At 40.9% G+C, this 21,470-nt stretch overlaps 1 protein-coding gene across 1 annotated transcript in view; it reads right to left on the reverse strand.

The window, feature by feature from the left end:
- Positions 1-20,501, reverse strand: part of LOC140988383 (uncharacterized) — a 32,625-nt gene extending 12,124 nt beyond the window's left edge. Inside the window, exons 1-3 of the mRNA XM_073457403.1 lie at positions 20,399-20,501; positions 19,700-19,924; positions 19,512-19,579 (exon numbers count right to left, since the gene is read on the reverse strand). Coding sequence (XP_073313504.1) covers positions 19,512-19,579; positions 19,700-19,924; positions 20,399-20,501 — 396 coding nt within the window. The remainder of the gene's footprint in view (positions 1-19,511; positions 19,580-19,699; positions 19,925-20,398) is intronic.
- Between the last annotated feature and the right edge of the window lie 969 nt (positions 20,502-21,470).

Genomic DNA, 21,470 nt, shown 5'->3' on the forward strand with positions numbered 1-21,470 from the left:
CCTAGGCCATCCATAATTCGCACCACACCCGAAACCAACCGAAAAGTCCACCCGAGCACTTAATTCTGCGCGTGGGGTGTTGCGACGCTTCTTGCTGTCATGGACCATTCCAGTGGCCATTTGGTTGACCATGGCACGATCTAGACATCAAGGGATATGGTATGAACTATGGCTATGGGCCAGAGGCCAACCAAAATTCACACCACACTACCAAACTCGAAAGTTACACAAGCAGAATTCGAAAGGGGCGAAGGGGGAAGGGGCTGTTCTTGCGTTTTGATTTGAAAACCGATGCAACCATGGACCAAGCCTTAAAAGGGCGACTTGGTCACATCTTAGACATGCTAGGGAGGTGTTCTAACCATGGCTCTAGGCCCCTAGGGCAGCCAAGATCAGAAACATCAACCTTTGACAGCAACCAAGAAAATCGAATGCAAAAACGGACACGCTTGGGGAGTTGCTGTCATTTCTGAATTTCAGCGTGTATGGGGCTTGAACCGATGGACCAACATGATCCTAATACACCCTAACACATGTCTAGGTGCAGCCTTGGAAGCCTAGGACCGAGCCAAACCCTGCACCAGCAAAAACAACAAGAAACGTGAAGTACAAGTGGGAAGAGCCGAAAATTCCTGTGCAGATTTTTGTTTGAAAGTTGCTGTCCAAATTCGGTTTTGCCATGGAAATCATGATCATGTAATGTTCAAAAATGTTAATATGACTTGATTTAAGGGTCAAAGAAAGATATAAACATGCCTGGTTTCGTTTTGAAAAGAAAACGAACGAAACGCAATAACGCGGCGCGGAGGAGACGGAGCGCTTTGCTACTTTGTTTTTCTCTCTTGTTTTCTCTCAAGCTTCACACGATTTTCTCTTGAAGTTTAAGCTCTGAAGTTTTCGAAAAATGGAGAGAAGAAATGTCTAGGAAGTGAAGGAAAGGTTGCAAGAGAAAAGGGAGGAATGAATCTTTCTAATTTGTGAGATAAGGAATGATTTGATAATCAAGAGATTTTGAGGGATATTTTCTAGGGTGCATTGGCCGATTTTAGGTCTAGGAACAAAGGGAAGAATTGCTTAATTATTTATTTGGTAGAGATTTTAAAAAAAATGGGGAGGATATCTACCTAGAACAAGATGATGGAAAGATAATAAGGAAATGAATTGTCCAACAAATAAATTCTTTTAAAATATAAAGGAGGGGCCGATTTTCTCAATAAAAAGGGAGAGGAATATTGCTAGATAAACATGGTAGAAAATTGCTTAATTATTAATTAAATGAGGATTTAAGATTAAGAGATTATCTACCATGAAATGGATATGGAAAGGAATCAAAGTTGAGGTGTAAATCAAAAAGACTAAATCTTTTAACAATGAGAAGGGGTGGCCGAAAATCTTAAGAAAATAAAGGGAAAATATTTCTTAAATATTAAATTTTAAATCTCTAGTGTTTTATCTACCCATTAAATATTTTAGGGAATTAAGGAATTAATTATTGAACTTTATTTACTACTTAACTCAACTTATTTAGATAATTCCTTAAACCTTCTTTTACATTAAATTAACTTATTATTTAACTTAAATAAATTCTAGGGATATTTCTTAACATTAAGATTTATCTCTTTACTCCAACTCCGGTTCGGCCTCACTTATTTAACAAAAATGGCAGTAATTAAACTACTGCATGAAATAAATACATTTAAAGGAAAGAATTTAAATACTCATGCAATAAAAATAATTTTAATTTAAATACTAGGAATTATGCATGGCTTATACGTAGTCAAATTTACGGGTTCTACAATCCTTCCTCCCTTAAAAGAAATTTCGTCCTCGAAATTAAAACTCACCGAATAGTTCCGCATACCGACTTCTCGTCTCTAGATCAGACTCCCACGTAGCTTCCTCCTCTGAATGGTTAAGCCACTTGACTTTAACTCGCTTAACCAGCTTGTTCCGAAGTTTCTTCTTCTGTCTGTCTAGGATCTGCACTGGTCCCTTATCATAAGACAGGTTCAGAGTAAGCTGCAACGGCTCAAAATTCAAGACATGCGAAGGATTTGAAATATACTTCCTCAGCATGGAGACGTGGAACACATTGTGTACTCCGGCCAGATTCGGCGGAAGAGCAACACGATAACCTAGCGTCCCAACCCTGTCGAGGATCTCAAATGGTCCAATGAATCTCGGACTGAGCTTCCCTTTCTTCCCAAATCGCATGACACCCTTCATAGGTGCCACTTTCACAAAGACATGGTCGCCCACGGCGAACTCTAAATCTCTCCTCCGCTGGTCCGCATAACTCTTGTGTCGACTCTGAGCGGTCCTCATCCTGTCACGGATATGGGCTACTATATCGACAGTCTGCTGAATAATCTCTGGACCCAACTCGGCTCTCTCTCCTACCTCATCCCAATGAACAAGAGATTTACACTTGCGACCATACAATGCTTCATACGGAGCCATTCCTATAGACGACTGAAAGCTGTTGTTATAAGTGAACTCCACTAATGGCAAGTTCGACTCCCAAATCCCGGAGAAATCGATAACACAAGCACGGAGAAGATCCTCCAAAATCTGAATGACTCGCTTTGACTGCCCAACTGTCTGAGAGTGGAAAGCTGTGCTGAACAGCAACTTCGTACCCATCGTCGAACGCAAACTCTTCCAAAATGAGGAAGTGAATCCGGGGTCTCTGTCAGATAACGATAGAAACTAGAATACCATGAAGTCAGACTATCTCCCGGATATACAATTCTGCATACTGAACCATGGTGAAAGTCGTCTTGATAGGCAAGAAGTGAGCTGATTTGGTAAGACGATCGACAATCACCCAGATAGCATTTGATCATTTGACTGACTTCGGTAAACCGGTCACGAAGTCCATGGTAACTGTAACGTACCGTACTTTCATACTTAAAATTTGCGGAAAAATTTAAAATTTTCTTAAACATAAAATAACCTTCAAAGTTTGCCATAAAATATCTCAACCAAGTCCCCCATAAGACATGATTGTTCAAAATAACTACAATAAAATTTGCTAACAAAAGGTTTGCTCAAAGTGTTTCCATCAGAATATGAAATCAGAGTAATTTAACTTTTGCATAAAACTTAAACATGGCGGTCCTCGGGTTTTAGCCTCCCACTCAGTCCAAGCCTGCTCCTCGGTCGCCACCTCCTGTCTCCTCATCAACATACTCACCTGCATCGATCAAGTCTAGTGAGTCTAAAGACTCAACACATATAAACTGAAAGTAGCGAATACTACGTAATAAAACCACATGCAACTTCAAAATAGAACATACATACTGAAAACTTGAACGTGCGTATTAAAACTTGAACATACGTACATACATACTTAGACGTGCCATAACTTAAACTTTTCATAAACGTGCTGCATACTTGAACATACATAGCTTCATCATTTTTTTTTTTTTTTGGGTAGAGAATGTTTCAAAGCAAGTGACCCATAACATAATTCGCCTGATCAGACTAAACCACAGTACTGGGCTGACAGGGACGTATCCACTGCCACATACATGAGATCCCCGTTCATAATTTAACGGGCTGGTTGGTCCCCGTTCATAATTTAACGCTTTCCAACCTCGATCTAACCCGTTCATAATTTAACGGGCGGATTGGTCCCCGTTCATAATTTAACGCTTTCCAATCCTAAACATAATTTGGTCACAAGACATTTAGCATATCTCAAAAACTAAAAATATTTTCTTGCACGTCATACATACTTACTTGGCGTTGAGGGATTCGTTGGATTTCACTTGGGGCCGCTGCTGCACATACTAAATGAATTTCAACACTAATTTGTATAAATTAGACGTAGGTACTCGAGCTCACCACCGAAGTGCATAAATAGCTTATGTCATTCTAGATCACTCGGGACTTGTCCTCGTTTAATCATACTAACCATGACATTAAACCCCGAAACAACCTCTAAGGTGTCGTGTGAACATTTCCCAACCATAAAAGACCTGAACTCACTATTAGAACTTGAAAAGGAGAAAGAACAAAATATTTTTACAGATGGGGCAGCGCTCGGGCGGTAAAACTTTACCGCTCGAGCGCCCGGTCTACTGGAAAGAACACTCGGACAGAAAGGGTGGCGCTCGGGCGGTAAAAAGTTACCGCTCGGGCGCCGAGCATACTGGACTCCGCGACTCAGAAACTTGTACTCTCCAATTCCGATTACACATACAGTGAACAACGCCTCGAGGCTCATCCTAGGACACTATGATCCAAACTGGACTCCATAAAAATGTCCCAAACGTTCCCAAAGAAGCGACGCACCAAGCACAACGCGATAACTCTCATAACTTGAATTTTGACACCAAAATAGTTTTCACGACTACTTGTTCTCCCAAATATCTAACGACGCGAACCAAAATGTCAATGACCATCCCAACATCATTAACAACATACCTAATGCAGCAGCGATCACCCGTCAATCCCCAACGAAGCCTGCAACCACAAAACTTCAAGAACGCATCAATAACATAATTTTTCAGAAAAACGCAGTTTGAGCAGTCTCACGAAAAACGCCATAACTCACTCAATATTTATCCAAATATTTCTAATTTTATATCAAATCTAAGGTATCAAAAAGTTCTACGATTTTCATGTTGAAAGTTTTCTCAGATTCACGACGGGAAAATTGCAGTATTAAAAAAAACAGTAAAAACGAGTTTTCAGATCTAAAATCTTTTTCAAAACTGATCCAAATCATTTTCCGCTCAAACGACGAACGTAACACATATATTTTACGCATAAAACAACGCAACACATAGTATGACATGATCGATGCAGCAAAAGAAAGATTATACGTGCCTTTGATATTTAAAAATACCGAAATGACGATACCGAAGCGGAGATAGAAGCGAGGTTGATCCGGGACGAACGTGGTGCGATTTTCTTTGAAGAAAATTCGACAAAAATTTGCTGGAATTGAAGGGGATGGGGCGGCTGCAAGAACTTGTAGAACCCTAGGTTTTCTTTTCCAAAATATGAATGGATGGATGAGTATATGTTTGTGTGTGTTGTGTGATACGTGTATGTGTGTGTGTAGAGTGTGTGTGCGTGTGTTAGAGTTATGTAGGGAGTGATTTTTGCTTAATTAAACCATTAACCATGCTAATCAATATACTAATTACAATGTTACTCAATTAACCAATTAATTAAAATACTATGCCTACTAACCTTTAAATAAAATCCCCTAATTAAAAATAACACAAACCAAATGCTAACTTTAAAAGTTTTAAACTCTTAAATCACTAAATAAATAAATTAGACATTAAAATACTAATAACTTAATAAATTGGTTAAAATGCCCCATTCATAACTTAAAATAAAATACCACGTTTAAAATCGCTAAAATCGTCACCGGTCTCTTTTCCTCACTTCCGCCTCGAATAATCGCCTGAAACATGAAACTCGAAAGACATTGTAACGTGCATCACAATAAACATGACTAATTTAAATTAATACATTTAAATAAATTATGCATGGCTAAGAAAATCATTTTAAATTAAATAACTGGTTTAACAAATAAATAATGCATGGGTTTTACGTGTACGAATTTGGGCTCTACAGTTCATCCCACACTTATAAAAATTTCGTCCTCGAAATTAAGTCTTACCAAACAACTCCGGGTAGCGAAGTCTCATATCTGCCTCGGACTCCCAAGTAGCCTCTTCCACTGATTGGTTTAACCACCGGACTTTGACTAGCTTAGACACCTTGTTCCGAAGTCTGCGCTCTTGTCTGTCAAGGATTTGGACGGGTATTTCCTCATAAGACAGGTCTGGAGTCAACTGTAACGGCTCGTAGCTCAGAACATGCGAAGGATTAGCCAAATATTTCCTCAGCATCGAGACATGGAACACACTGTGCACTCCGGCCAGATTCGGCGGAAGGGCAACAAGGTAGGCTAGGGTCCCAACTCTGTCCAAAATCTCAAACGGCCCAATGAACCTCGGACTCAGTTTGCCTCTCTTTCCAAATCTCATAACACCCTTCATAGGTACTATCTTGACGAAAACGTGATCACCAACGGCAAACTCGAGATCTCTCCTCCTCTTATCAGCATAGCTCTTCTAACGGCTTTGGGAAGTCTTCATTCTGTCACGAATCTTGACCACCACATCTGCAGTCTACTGAACTATCTCTGGACCAAGTTCTGCTCTCTCACCAACTTCATCCCAATGAACTGGTGATCTGCACTTCCTTCCATACAATGCCTCATAGGGAGCCATACCAATAGATGCTTGGAAACTGTTGTTGTATGTGAACTCCACTAGAGGTAGCTTCGATTCCCACGTCCCTTGGAAATCGATCATACATGCTCGCAATAGATCCTCCAAGATCTGAATCACTCGCTCCGACTGGCCATCTGTCTGCGGGTGAAAAGCTGTACTGAATTGCAGCTTCGTTCCCATAGCTGCATGTAGGCTCTTCCAGAATGAGGATGTAAATATCGGGTCCCTGTCGGACACAATAGAAACTGGGATCCCATGCAATCGAACGAGCTCCCTTATATAAAGCTCCGCATACTGCGACATGGAGAAAGTCGTCTTCACTGGCAAGAAGTGCGCTGACTTAGTGAGTCGATCCACTATGACCCAAATAGCATTAAAACCTCTAATTGACTTTGGCAACCCAACGACGAAGTCCATAGTGATATTCTCCCATTTCCACTCGGGAATAGGGAGTGGCTTAAGCATCCCTGCTGGCCTCTGCTGTTCAGCTTTTACTTGCTGGCAAGTGAGACATTCTGATACGAATTTGCGGATGTCTCGCTTCATCCCTGGCCACCAATACAATATCTGCAGGTATTTGTACATCTTGGTGCCTCCTGGTTGAATAGAATACGGAGATGCGTGTGCCTCTGTCAAAATATCCTGTCTGATCGAACCAACACTAGGCACCCACATTCTACCTCTGTATCTCACAATGCCGTCTGAAAATGTGTACAAAACACTGCCCTTGGCTTCATCTTTCAGTCTCCATTTCTGTAACTGTTCATCTGAAGACTGACCTGCTCGGATACGGTCTAGCAAATCAGACTTGACTGTCAGATTAGATAGTCTGGGAGCTCTGCCCTTACGATAAATCTCTAGACCAAATTTCAGAATCTCGGACTGAAGAGGTCTCTGCACTGATAACTGAGCTATGACTGCAACTTTCCTGCTTAAGGCGTCTGCGACAACATTAGCCTTCCCCGGATGGTAGCTAATTTCGCAGTCGTAATCTTTCACAAGTTCCAACCACCGTCTCTGTCTCATATTCAGCTCTTTCTGCGTGAAGAAATATTTGAGACTCTTGTGGTCGGTGAAAATCTGACATTTCTCGCCGTATAGATAATGTCTCCAAATCTTCAACGCAAACACCACGGCGGCTAACTCCAGATCGTGAGTCGGGTAGTTTTTCTCGTGCACCTTCAATTGTCTGGAAGCATAAGCTATGACCCGACCCTGCTGCATCAATACTGCGCCTAACCCGAGCTTAGATGCATCGGTATATAACACAAAGTCTCCTTGCCCTGATGGCATGGCTAGCACCGGCGCTGAAATAAGAGCTTGCTTCAAAGTGTCGAAGCTCTTCTGACATTCATCACTCCACACAAATTTGGCATTTTTCTTGGTTAGTGACGTGAGTGGCACTGCTATCGACGAAAATCCCCGGATAAACTTACGGTAGTAACCGGCTAAACCCAGAAAGCTGCGGATTTCTGATGCATTCTTTGGCTCAACCCATCCCTTAACGGCTGCTACTTTCGCCGGGTCTACCTCAATACCACTGCTAGAAACTATATGCCCCAAAAACGCTACCTCCTCCAACAAAACCTCACACTTACTGAACTTCGCAAATAGCTTGCGACTTTGCAAAGTTTGCAACACGGTCCTCAAATGCTGGCTATGTTCCTCATGGCCCTTCGAGTAAATGAGAATGTCGTCAATGAATACTATGACGAATTGATCAAGGTAGGGCTGAAACACTCGGTTCATGAGGTCCATGAAAATTGCTGGAGCATTAGTCAATCCAAATGGCATCACTAGGACCTCGTAGTGCCCATATCTACTCCTGAAGGCCGTTTTGTGAACGTCTGCATCTTTCACCTTCAGTTGGTGATACCCTGATCGAAGATCTATCTAAGAGAACACTTTAGCTCTCTGCAACTGATCGAACAAGTCCTCGATCCTAGGAAGTGGGTATTTGTTCTTGATCGTTACCTTGTTCGGCTCTCGGTAATCGATACACAGCCTCATGCTCCCATCTTTCTTCTTCACAAAGAGCACTGGCGCGCCCCATGGTGAGAAACTAGGGCGAATAAATTTCTTGTCCAGAAGCTCCTGAATCTGCTGCTTGAGTTCTAACATCTCAGCTGGAGCTAATCTGTATGGTGCCTTGGAGATTGGCACTGTGCCTGGCATGAGATCAATGGAAAACTCCACCTCTCTATCTGGTGGAAGACCTGTGACGTCGTCAGGAAAGACGTCTGGGAAGTCTCTGACTACAGGCACATCTGCTATGGATGGAGTGGGCATATTAGGCGTTGAAATGACACTGGCCAAGAAAGCCTGACACCCCTTGGAAATCAGTCTCTTCACCTGCATGCAGGAAATCATGCGAGGGAAGCTTCTCCATCTGGCTGGTTCAAATATGAACTGTTCCATGCCTAGCGGCCTAACCAATACTGATCTTTTCTGGAAGTCAATCAAAACCCTGTTCTTTGTCAGCCAGTCCATTCCCAAAATAATGTCGAACTCTGGCATCGGCAGTAGAATCAAATCTCCATATACTAGATGGCCCTGCAATTCCAGATCGATATATCTGATCATGCTAGTTGCTAACAACTCTTCCCTGGATGGGACTGTCACCGAAAAAATCATGTCTAGGCCAATGGACTTGATGTCCAAATGATTAGCAAAAGTCTCCGATATAAAAGAGTGAGTGGCTCCTGAATCTATCAGTGCCGTTGTGGCTAATCTCTTTATGAAAATATTTCCTGAGAGACGTCAGCACAACAAACTAACTTATATCCCAAAATTACTAACATTAACCTCAAACATAGCAGAAAATTACTATTCCAAATCACTCAAAAAAATATTACTAGCACCTTAACAATCCCAAATAAAATCCACATGCAATGCAAAATAATACTGAACTTGGGTAGAAAAGGTTTACCGGTCAGCAAGGTCGTGTCTGGATTCGCCTCCTGTGCATGCATGGCGAATACTCTGCCCTGAGTCGGCTGCTTCCACTGTGGGCACTCCTTTAGCATGTGGTCACTGGCTCCACACTTGAAGCACTTGCCTGATCCATATAAGCATTGCCCTGGATGCTGGCGGTTGCACTTAGGACATACTGGGAAAATTACGGGCTTCTGAGGTGTCCCTTGCTGCTGAATTGGACCCTTGCCCTTCGGCGGTCCATGATAAGGTTTCTTCCCTGGTGGCCCTCGGTACGGCCTCTTGTGCTGGGGTCGCTGATGCTGATGCTGCGGCTGTTGGTGCTGTGGTGCCTGGTAGGGCCTCTTGCCCAACCTGTCAGCCTCAATATCCCGCTGGTCTTGTTCTGCCGCCAAAGCCCTAGATACGGCGACTGCATAAGAAATGGGGCCAGCTACCCTCACATCACGGCGCAAGATTGGCCGCAATCCATCCAAGAAATGTCTCAGCTTTGCCTGGACATCATTCGAAATGAGGGGTACGAAGTAACACCCCCTCTCAAACCTCCTAACAAACTCTGCAACACTGCTGTCTCCTTGTCGCAGCGTCATTAATTCCCTAGTCAGTCTGGATCGTACTTCCTCAGTGAAGTACTTGGCGAAGAACACTTCCTTGAATCCAGTCCAAGACAAAGTCTGCAAGTTAACTTCCACCGACGCACTCTCCCTCCATAGTCTAGCGTCCCCTGACAGAAGGAACGTGGCACACCTGACCCTATCAGCATCGGTCAGTTCCATAAAATCAAAGATTACCTCGATGGACTTAATCCATCCTTCCGCTATCATCGGGTCAGTGGTACCCGAGAACTCCTTTGGACTTATCCTTCTGAACCTCTCGTAGACAGCCTCAGGCCTGGGCCTCTCCCCTGCACCCACTGCTGCAGCCTGGTTCCCCACAAACTGCGCGAAGAACTGCGTCATACCTGCAAGCATCTGCGCCTGCATATCCGGAGGTGGACGAGGAGGAGTGACCCTCTGCTCAACACGATGCTCTCTGTTCTCATCCCTAACTTCCCCGTTAATCACACGTCTGGGAGGCATACTGTTCCAACAATTTACCCAACACGTAAACCCAATATGCATGAATATAATAAGAATATCATAAGATACACGAAATCTAAACTTAAAACATGGACATGCTGAAATCATGATTCAATGCTTACTACATACATAATGCAAAACTTTAAAACTTACAGACTTGAGGTGTGACTTCGTGAGCTTCTTGCGACTGGCAGTAGGCGTAACCCTTTACAAGAACACCGCTCTGATACCAACTGTAACGTACCGTACTTTCATACTTAAAATTTGCGGAAAAATTTAAAATTTTCTTAAACATAAAATAACCTTCAAAGTTTGCCATAAAATATCTCAACCAAGTCCCCCATAAGACATGATTGTTCAAAATAACTACAATAAAATTTGCTAACAAAAGGTTTGCTCAAAGTGTTTCCATCAGAATATGAAATCAGAGTAATTTAACTTTTGCATAAAACTTAAACATGGCGGTCCTCGGGTTTAGCCTCCCACTCAGTCCAAGCCTGCTCCTCGGTCGCCACCTCCTGTCTCCTCATCAACATACTCACCTGCATCGATCAAGTCTAGTGAGTCTAAAGACTCAACACATATAAACTGGAAGTAGCGAATACTACGTAATAAAACCACATGCAACTTCAAAATAGAACATACATACTGAAAACTTAAACGTGCGTATTAAAACTTGAACATACGTACATACATACTTAGACGTGCCATAACTTAAACTTTTCATAAACGTGCTGCATACTTGAACATACATAGCTTCATCATTTTTTTTTTTTTTTGGGTAGAGAATGTTTCAAAGCAAGTGACCCATAACATAATTCGCCTGATCAGACTAAACCACAGTACTGGGCTGACAGGGACGTATCCACTGCCACATACATGAGATCCCCGTTCATAATTTAACGGGCTGGTTGGTCCCCGTTCATAATTTAACGCTTTCCAACCTCGATCTAACCGTTCATAATTTAACGGGTGGATTGGTCTCGTTCATAATTTAACGCTTTCCAATCCTAAACATAATTTGGTCACAAGACATTTAGTATATCTCAAAAACTAAAAATATTTTCTTGCACGTTATACATACTTACTTGGCGTTGAGGGATTCGTTGGATTTCACTTGGGGTCGCTGCTGCACATACTAAATGAATTTCAACACTAATTTGCATAAATTAGACGTAGGTACTCGAGCTCACCACCGAAATGCATAAATAGCTTATGTCATTCTAGATCACTCGGGACTTGACCTCGTTTAATCATACTAACCATGACATTAAACCCCGAAACAAACTCTAAGGTGTCGTGTGAACATTTCCCAACCATAAAAGACCTGAACTCACTATTAGAACTTGAAAAGGAGAAAGAACGAAAATATTTTTACAGATGGGGCCGCGCTCGGGCGGTAAAACTTTACCGCTCGAGCGCCAGGTCTACTGGAAAGAACACTCGGACAGAAAAGGTGCCGCTCGGGCGGTAAAAAGTTACCGCTCGGGCGCCGAGCAAACTGGACTCCGCGACTCAGAAACTTGTACTCTCCAATTCCGATTACACATACAGTGAACAACGCCTCGAGACTCATCCTAGGACACTATGATCCAAACTCGACTCCATAAAAATGTCCCAAACGTTCCCAAAGAAGCGACGCACCACAAGCAACGCGATAACTCTCATAACTCGAATTTTGACACCAAAATAGTTTTCACGACTACTCGTTCTCCCAAATGCCTAACGACGCGAACCAAAACGTCAATGACCATCCCAACATCATTAACAACATACCTAACGCAGCAGCGATCACCCGTCAATCCCCAACGAAGCCTGCAACCACAAAACTTCAAGAACGCATCAATAACATAATTTTTCAGAAAAACGCAGTTTGAGCAGTCTCACGAAAAACGCCATAACTCACTCAATATTTATCCAAATATTTCGAATTTTATATCAAATCGAAGGTATCAAAAAGTTCTACGATTTTCATGTTGAAAGTTTTCTCAGATTCACGACGGAAAAATCGCAGTATTTAAAAAAAACAGTAAAAACGAGTTTTCAGATCTAAAATCTATTTCAAAACTGATCCAAATCATTTTCCGCTCAAACGACGAACGTAACACATATATTTTACGCATAAAACAACGCAACACATAATATGACATGATCGATGCAGCAAAAGAAAGATTATACGTGCCTTTGATATTTAAAAATACCGAAATGACGATACCGAAGCGGAGATAGAAGCGAGGTTGATCCGGGACGAACGTGGTGCGATTTTCTTTGAAGAAAATTCGACAAAACTTTGCTGGAATTGAAGGGGATGGGGCGGCTGCAAGAACTTGTAGAACCCTAGGTTTTCTTTTCCAAAATATGAATGGATGGATGAGTATGTGTTTGTGTGTGTTGTGTGATACGTGTATGTGTGTATGTGTAGAGTGTGTGTGCGTGTGTTAGAGTTATGTAGGGAGTGATTTTTGCTTAATTAAACCATTAACCATGCTAATCAATATACTAATTAAAATGTTACTCAATTAACCAATTAATTAAAATACTATCCCTACTCACCTTTAAATAAAATCCCCTAATTAAAAATAACACAAACCAAATGCTAACTTTAAAAGTTTTAAACTCTTAAATCACTAAATAAATAAATTAGACTTTAAAATACTAATAACTTAATAAATTGGTTAAAATGCCCCATTCATAACTTAAAATAAAATACCACGTTTAAAATCGTCAAAATCGTCACCGGTCTCTTTTCCTCACTTCCGCCTCGAATAATCGCCTGAAACATGAAACTCGAAAGACATTTTAGCATGCATCACAATAAACATGACTAATTTAAATTAATACATTTAAATAAATTATGCATGGCTAAGAAAATCATTTTAAATTCAATAACTGATTTAACAAATAAATAATACATGGGTTTTACGTGTACGAATTTGGGCTCTACAGTAACATTCTCCCACTTCCACTCAGGAATAGGAAGAGGCTTGAGCAAACCTGCTGGCCTCTGATGCTCTGCCTTCACTAACTGACAAGTCAGACACTCGGATACAAACCGTCTGATGTCCTTCTTCATTCCTGGCCACCAAGATAATAACTGCAGGTCTTTGTACATCTTCGTACTCCTTGGATGAATAGAGTACGGCGACATATAGGCCTCTGATAGAATATCTGCTCGGATGGAATCACTGCTAGGAACCCATATCCTGTCTCGGTATCTCACAATACCGTCACTAACTGAATATAAGCCACTGCCCTTGGCCTCATCTCTCTGCTTCCACTTTGTCAACTGCTCATCTGCTGGCTGACCACTGCGAATCCGGTCAATGAGAGAAGACTGGATCGTCAAGGTGGATAGACGGGGAACTCTACTTTGAGGATATGCCTCTAGATCAAACCTCTGCATCTCAGACTGAAGAGGTCTCTGAATCGTCAGATGGGCCATCACTGCAACTTTTCTGCTCAACGCATCCGCGACTACGTTAGCCTTACCCGGGTGATAGCTAATGTCACAATCATAATCTTTCACAAGCTCCAACCATCGCCTCTGACGCATATTCAGCTCTTTTTGCGTAAAGAAATACTTGAGGCTCTTATGGTCGGTAAAGATCTGACACTTCTCTCCGTACAAATAATGCCTCCAGATCTTCGAAGCAAATACAACGGTTGCCAACTCTAGGTCATGGGTAGGGTAATTCTTCTCATGAGTCTTCAACGGACGAGAAGCATATGCTATCACCTTCCCATGCTGCATCAATACTGCGCCAAGACCGAGCTTCGAAGCATCTGTATATAGAACAAACTCACCGGGCCCTGGTGGCATGGCCAAAACTGGTGCTGAGGTAAGAGCTTGCTTCAAAGTATCGAAGCTCTTCTGACACTCCTCGCTCCACACAAATTTAGCTTTCTTCTTGGTCAATGATGTGAGTGGAACGGCAATAGAGGAGAATCCCTTAATGAACTTCCGATAATATCCTGCTAACCCAAGAAAACTGCGGATCTCTGATGCATTCTGCGGCACAACCCAATCTCTGACTGCGACAACTTTCGCTGGGTCTACCTCAATACCACTGCTAGATACAATGTGGCCTAAGAATGCCACCTTCTCCAACCAGAATTCGCATTTACTGAACTTTGCGAATAATTTGTGCTTCTGCAAGGTCTGCAACACTGTGGTCAGATGTCTGCCGTGATCCTTCTGATTCTTCGAGTAGACGAGAATGTCGTCTATGAATACTATCACAAACTGATCAAGGTACGGATGAAATACGTGATTCATGAGATCCATGAAGATCGCTGGCGCATTCGTCAAACCGAACGGCATCACAAGGAAATCGTAGTGGCCATAACGAGTCTTGAAAGCAGTCTTGGAAACATCAGCATCTCTCACACTCAACTGGTGATAACCGGGCCGCGGATCAATCTTGGAGAATACCGAAGCTCCCTGCAACTGATCAAATAGATCTTCAATCTGCGGAAGTGGGTACTTGTTCTTCACTGTAACCCTGTTCAACTCCCGGTAGTTAATACAAAGCCCCATCGTGCCATCTTTCTTCTTCACAAATAAGACTGGCGCGCCCCACGGTGAAAAACTCGGGCGAATGAACTCCTTATCAAAAAGTTCCTGAATCTGCTTCTTCAGTTCTGCCATCTCTGTCGGCGCTAGTCGGTACGGTGCTTTGGAGATCGGAGTCGTACCTGGCATAAGCTCGATAGAAAACTCCACATCTCTCTCTGGTGGCATACCAGAGACATCCTCAGGAAAAACGCCTAAGAAGTCTCTAACGATCGGAACATCTGCGGCTGACTGACTGGGTGCCTCGGGGACAGATATAAAAGTTGCTAAAAATTCCCGACACCCTCTATGCATGAGCTTCCTAGCCTTGACATAAGGAATAATGCACGGTAAGGGAAAGTACATGTCCGGCTCGAATAAGAACTGCGTCATTCCAGGCGGTCGGACTAGAACAGATCTCCGCTGGAAGTCAATCAAAACTCTGTCCGCGATAGCCAATCCATCCCAGTATGATGTCAAACTCTGGCATCGGCAACACGATCAGATCCGCATAAACGAGGTTGCCATGTAGCTCAAGATCTATGTCTCGGATCACATTGGTAGCTGCCATCTCTTCACCAGAAGGCAATACTACTGAATAGGCTACATCTAGCCCAACGGCCTGGACCTTGAGGAAATTATCAAAGACCTCCGAAATAAATGAGTGGGTGGCCCCTGAATCTATCAAGGCCTTCGTAGTGGAACCAGCTATAAAGATTCTCCCTGTCTCAGGCTCATGAACTCAGTGGTCAACCTAATGCGCACTTCCTCAGTGAAATATTTGGAGTAGAATACCTCCGTGAAGCGCGCCCAACTCAACGTAGCCAAGTTCAGGGCTACTGATGCTCCTTCCCACCAAAAGCGGGCATCTCCTCCGAATAAGTAGCTGGCACATCGGACTCTGTCCGCATCTCCAAGCTCCATGAACTCGAAGATAACCACGAGGGACTTGATCCAGCCCTCGGCAATCATGGGGTCTATCATCCCTGAAAACTCCTTGGGACGCATCTTCATGAATCTCTCGTAGACTGCCTCAGGCCCTGTCGGCCTGGTCGCCACAGCATTGTTCCCCGCAAACTGTGCGAAGAACTGAGTCATCACAACTAGCATCTGGGCTTTCATATTTGGTGGAGGGGGTGGAGGTCCGTTCCCCTCCTGTCTCTGCTCCTCCTTGTCCTCATGACGAGGCTCATCATCACCTCTCGGGCATCCAACTTGGCGTCTAGGAGGCATACTGTTCCATATATAACCCATACGTAACCAACATGCATAATTCCATAATTTATTTAAATGTAAAAAAAATACGGAACGATTAAAAATCTGAACGTAAAAATACTTCATGAAAACATGCAGTTAAACTAATTCCGACTTTAAATAAAATGCATGAATGTAAAAATTACAGACCGAAGACGTGACTTTGTGAGCTTCTCGAGGTCAGTAGTAGTGCAACCCTTTACAGAATCATTGCTCTGATACCAGCTATAATGGCCCGAAAATTCGTGTTTAAAAATTTGCGAAAAAATTTAAAATTTTCTTTTTAAAGTAATTAAAATGCCTTATTCACAAAATAACCTGATAAATCAAATTTAATCTTCAAAATAGCAGCGGAAGAAATTATTGTTCGCAAAAATACAAGTTAAAGTAATCCAACAACTGATAAAAATGTTTGAGCATAAAAAATGGTAAATGCTGTAAATGAGGTCCTCGAGTCCCACTACTGCCGACTCGAGCTGGCTCACTGGTCCCCGCCCTCGATCCCAACGTCATCAGCACCTACAACAACAAGTCTAGTGAGTCTAAAGACTCAGCATGCATATATTGTAAATAATGAGTAAATAATATAGTGAAATTTGCATGGGATAAAAATATCATGTCATGAGGCATACGTGAAAATAACTTATCATGATCAATTATAATACGTGCATAACTGAAATGAAACTCACAGTGAAAATGTTTGCTCCTTGGAGCCCTGTAATAAAATGGCATGTCATAAATTTTCTGGTGAGATTATGGTCTACGCGAGTGGCCCCTGCACTGAACTGAACTGACTGGTAACTGGCGATCGGAACCGGTAACTGGCGACCGGGTGAAGTAATGAGCGTCTGATCAGACTAATGCCACAGTATACTGGGTGGTACACAACTGAACTGACCGGTAACTGGCGACCGGGTGAAGTAATAATCCCATGATAGTACAATGACCACAAGCAATATCACATAACTCTCAAAAATGAATAATTTCTATTTTTATGCACGTAATATAATTAAATAACGTAAATAAATGTCCTGTATTAATTTTACCAAACGGGTTGGATCGTTCTCAGGCTCGCTCCGACTTAAATCTAACATGAAAAATATGCAATTGATTTTTTTTCTTGACCAAACTTCGTAATTGAATCCAAAAACGAGACAATTACGCCCACTGACTTAGTATTTAATCATGACTCCGAGCCAACCCGAACCAACGTTTAGTCATGATTAAAATACTCTTAAAAATTATGAAATAATGCTCTTAAATTTACAGTACTCGAAATTTAGTGAATGGAGGCCAAAAACGTGAAACGCTCTTTCGAGAGTCAGTTTGGCACATTGCACCGTAAGTTCTCGTACGACCTCTAAAATGATCCGAATCACGAACGGCCAAAAACATGACCTTCCTAACTTGATGTGGCACTGTCCAGTCCAAGACCATAGGCTAAAAGCCAACCAAGAACCCAGAACACGCCTCTGAACCGCAGCACGCTTGCTGTCCAAAAATACAGCAGCAGCGCCTTTGATTCCTTGCGTCGTTTTCGAGACAACCGGCCATTGGGGCTTGAACCACCGACCATAGTCCCTTACCAACATCCTAAGGGATGATTTGACACATGGCTAAGGGCCCTATGCCAGCCATATTTCACACCACTCCCGAAGCCAACCGAAAAGTCCACCCGAGCACTTAATTCTGCGCGTGGGGTGTTGCGATGCTTCTTGCTGTCATGGACCATTCCAGTGGCCATTTGGTTGACCATGGCACGATCCAGACATCAAGGGTTATGGTATGAACCGTGGCTATGGGCCAGAGGCCAACCAAAATTCACACCACACCACCAAACTCGAAAGTTACACAAGCAGAATTCGAAAGGGGCGAAGGGGGAAAGGGGCTGTTCTTGCGTTTTTATTTGAAAACCGATGCAACCATGGACCAAACCTCAAAAGGGCGACTTGGTCACGTCTTAGACATGCTAGGGAGGTGTTCTAACCTTGGCTCTAGGCCCCTAGGGCAGCCAAGATCAGAAACATCAACCCTTGACAGCAACCAAGAAAATCGAATGAAAAAAGGGACACGCTTGGGGAGTTGCTGTCATTTCTGAATTTCAGCGTGTATGGGGCTTGAACCGATGGACCAACATGATCCTAATACACCCTAACACATGTCTAGGTGCAGCCTTGGAAGCCTAGGACCAAGCCAAACCCTGCAACAACAAAAACAACAAGAAACGTGAAGTACAAGTGGGAAGAGCCGAATTCGGTTTTGCCATGGAAATCATGATCATGTAATGTTTAAAAATGTTAATATGACTTGATTGAAGGGTCAAAGAAAGATATAAACATGCCTGGTTTCGTTTTGAAAAGAAAACGAACGAAACGCAACAACGCGGCGCGGAGGAGACGGAGCGCTTTGCTACCTTGTTTTTCTCTCTTGTTTTCTCTCAAGCCTCACACGATTTTCTTTTGCAGTTTAAGCTCTGAATTTTTCGAAAAATGGAGAGAAGAAATGTCTAGGAAGTGAAGGAAAGGTTGCAAGATAAAAGGGAGGAATGAATCTTTCTATCTTTCTAATTTGTGAGATAAGGAATGATTTGATTATCAAGAGATTTTGAGGGATATTTTCTAGGGTGCGTTGGCCGATTTTTAGATCTAGGAACAAAGGGAAGAATCGCTTAATTATTTATTTGGTAGAGATTTTAATAAAAAAAAATGGGGAGGATATCTACCTAGAACAAGATGATGGAAAGATAATAAGGAAATGAATTGTCCCACAAATAAATTCTTTTAAAATATAAAGGAGGGGCCGATTTTCTCAAGAAAAAGGGAGAGGAATATTGCTAGATAAACATGGTAGAAAATTGCTTAATTATTAATTAAATGAGGATTTAAGATTAAGAGATTATCTACCATGAAATGCATATGGAAAATTATCTACCATGAAATGGATATGGAAAGGAATCAAAGTTGATGTGTAAATCAAAAAGACTAAATCTTTTAACAATGAGAAGTGGTGGCCGAAAATCTTAAGAAAATAAAGGGAAAATATTTCTTAAATATTAAATTTTAAATCTCTAGTGTTTTATCTACCCATTAAATATTTTAGGGAATTAAGGAATTAGTTATTGAACTTTATTTACTACTTAACTCAATTTATTTAGATAATTCCTTAAACCTTCTTTTACATTAAATTAACTTATTATTTAACTTAAATAAATTCTAGGGATATTTCTTAACATTAAGATTTATCTCTTTACTGCAACTCCGGTCCGGCCTCACTTATTTAACAAAAAGGGTAGTAATTAAACTACTGCATGAAATAAATACATTTAAAGGAAAGAATTTAAATACTCATGCAATAAAAATCATTTTAATTTAAATACTAGGAATTATGCATGGCTTATACGTAGTCAAATTTACGGGTTCTACAATAATTTTGAGAAAATTGTTCAAAATTTGGCCTTTTGAAATTGTTCAAAACATTGGCTTGTTCATGGAGACAATTTTTAAAAGAGGGCAAAGTGGGACAATCTTTTGTAGAATGATCACTTGTATCACAGATGTGACACGTAATTTCTTGAACAGATTTTAATTGACCATTCTTTTTCAATTCAAGTGCTTCAACTTTTCTTGCCAAAGAGGTAAATCTAGCTTGCAGATCATGTTCATCTTTGAAGGTATACATACCTCCACCAGATGTGGGAGATTGAATCTTGTTTGATGGTTCGATTGTACCTATAGTGTCCCAATTTTGATCATTTTCAGCTAATGAATCGAGATACTCAATTGTCTCGTTTGGATCTTTATCTTCAAATGTTCCATTACACATAAATTCAACAATTTGCCTATCTTTAGGTGTTAAGCCTTCATAAAATTGAGAAACAACTCTCCAAATTTCAAAACCATGATGTGGACAAAGATTAAGCAATTCTTTATATCTATCTCAACACTGATAAAAAGTTTCTCCTTGTTTTTGAGTGAAAGTGATGATTTGCCTTTTGAAAGAATTTGTTCTATGAGATGGAAAAAACTTTTTCAAAAATTGTTGTTGCAATTCATCCCAAGTTCGAATGGATCCCGATCTAAGATTTTGTAGCCAAGTTTTAGCTTTATCTTTTAAAGAAAAAGGAAAAAGCTTAAGTCGAATGGTGTTCATGCTACAATTTAGATCATTATATGTGTTGCACACTTCTTCAAATTCTCGTAAATGCATGTATGGATTTTCAGAATCTAAGCCATGAAAGTTGGGTAAAAGTTGGATAATACCAGGCTTAAAATTGAAATGAGATGCATCAGGGGGAAAAACTAGACATGAAGGTGCACTAGTACGTGTAGGATTCATGTGATCTCTAAGTGTTCTTCGTCTATCATGATCATGTTGAGATTGAATTTCATCTTCATTTTCCTGGATGGGTTCTTCCGCCATGTTTTGTAAAAATAAAGGGTTATTTCGAATGAGTCGACCACTAAGTGTACGTGACCAAATAATGCTCATGCAAATGCAAAAGAAAAAGAAGAAAAACACACAAAAACAATAAAAAATTCAAAGAAAGAAAATTAAATAGACTTGAAATTAAATTATACTTCCCCGGCAACGGCGCCAAAAACTTGTTGTGACTTTGATTGTTGCACTCCCAATAGCAGGTTGTCCGCAAGTAGTATAATTCGGTGAGTCCGATATCGTATCCACAGGGAAGCTACGGTAATTACAAGTCCACTACAATGTCTTTTTGTTTTTGTTTTTGTTTTTGTTTTTCTTTTAATTGTTTGAATCTTTAATTGGTAATTTTTAATTGTTCAAATTTTAATTTAAGTAGTTGAGATTAGAGGATCCACTCTTGATATTTTAATAAAGTTAACATTAATGAACATTATTGAAATCCACTTAATAAAATGGTTCCAATATATTAAATAATCATATTTATATTATGTTATATACTATTTTCTTATAAGTATAAAATATATACCAAAACTTATAAATGTTGTCAAGTATTTATTGTGCTATATATATTTGTAAACACTAAATCAAGGTTCCCACTTTAAATGGTTGGTAAAACCAAACTAACATTTAAATGGTACCAAGAAATTAATAATATGATATATTGATATATAATAAATCAAGGCATCCACTTTAAATGGTTGGTAAAACCAAACAAACATTTAAATGGTACCAAGAATTTAGTGTAACATATAGCAACAATAAATCAAAACTCCCACTTATAAGTAGGGTATAAAAATGCTTAAAGAAATAAATATAACATAAACAATAAATAATGATTAAATAATATAAAACATAGATTATTACCTTTTAATAACCTTATTATCATACCAAGAGGTTCACCTTTTCATCTCAACCTTGGGAAGTTAGCTACTCATTATTCAAATTATAAAACTT

This window comes from Primulina huaijiensis, chromosome 11, assembly GCF_012295235.1.
Source record: "Primulina huaijiensis isolate GDHJ02 chromosome 11, ASM1229523v2, whole genome shotgun sequence".
Taxonomy (NCBI): Eukaryota; Viridiplantae; Streptophyta; class Magnoliopsida; order Lamiales; family Gesneriaceae; genus Primulina; species Primulina huaijiensis.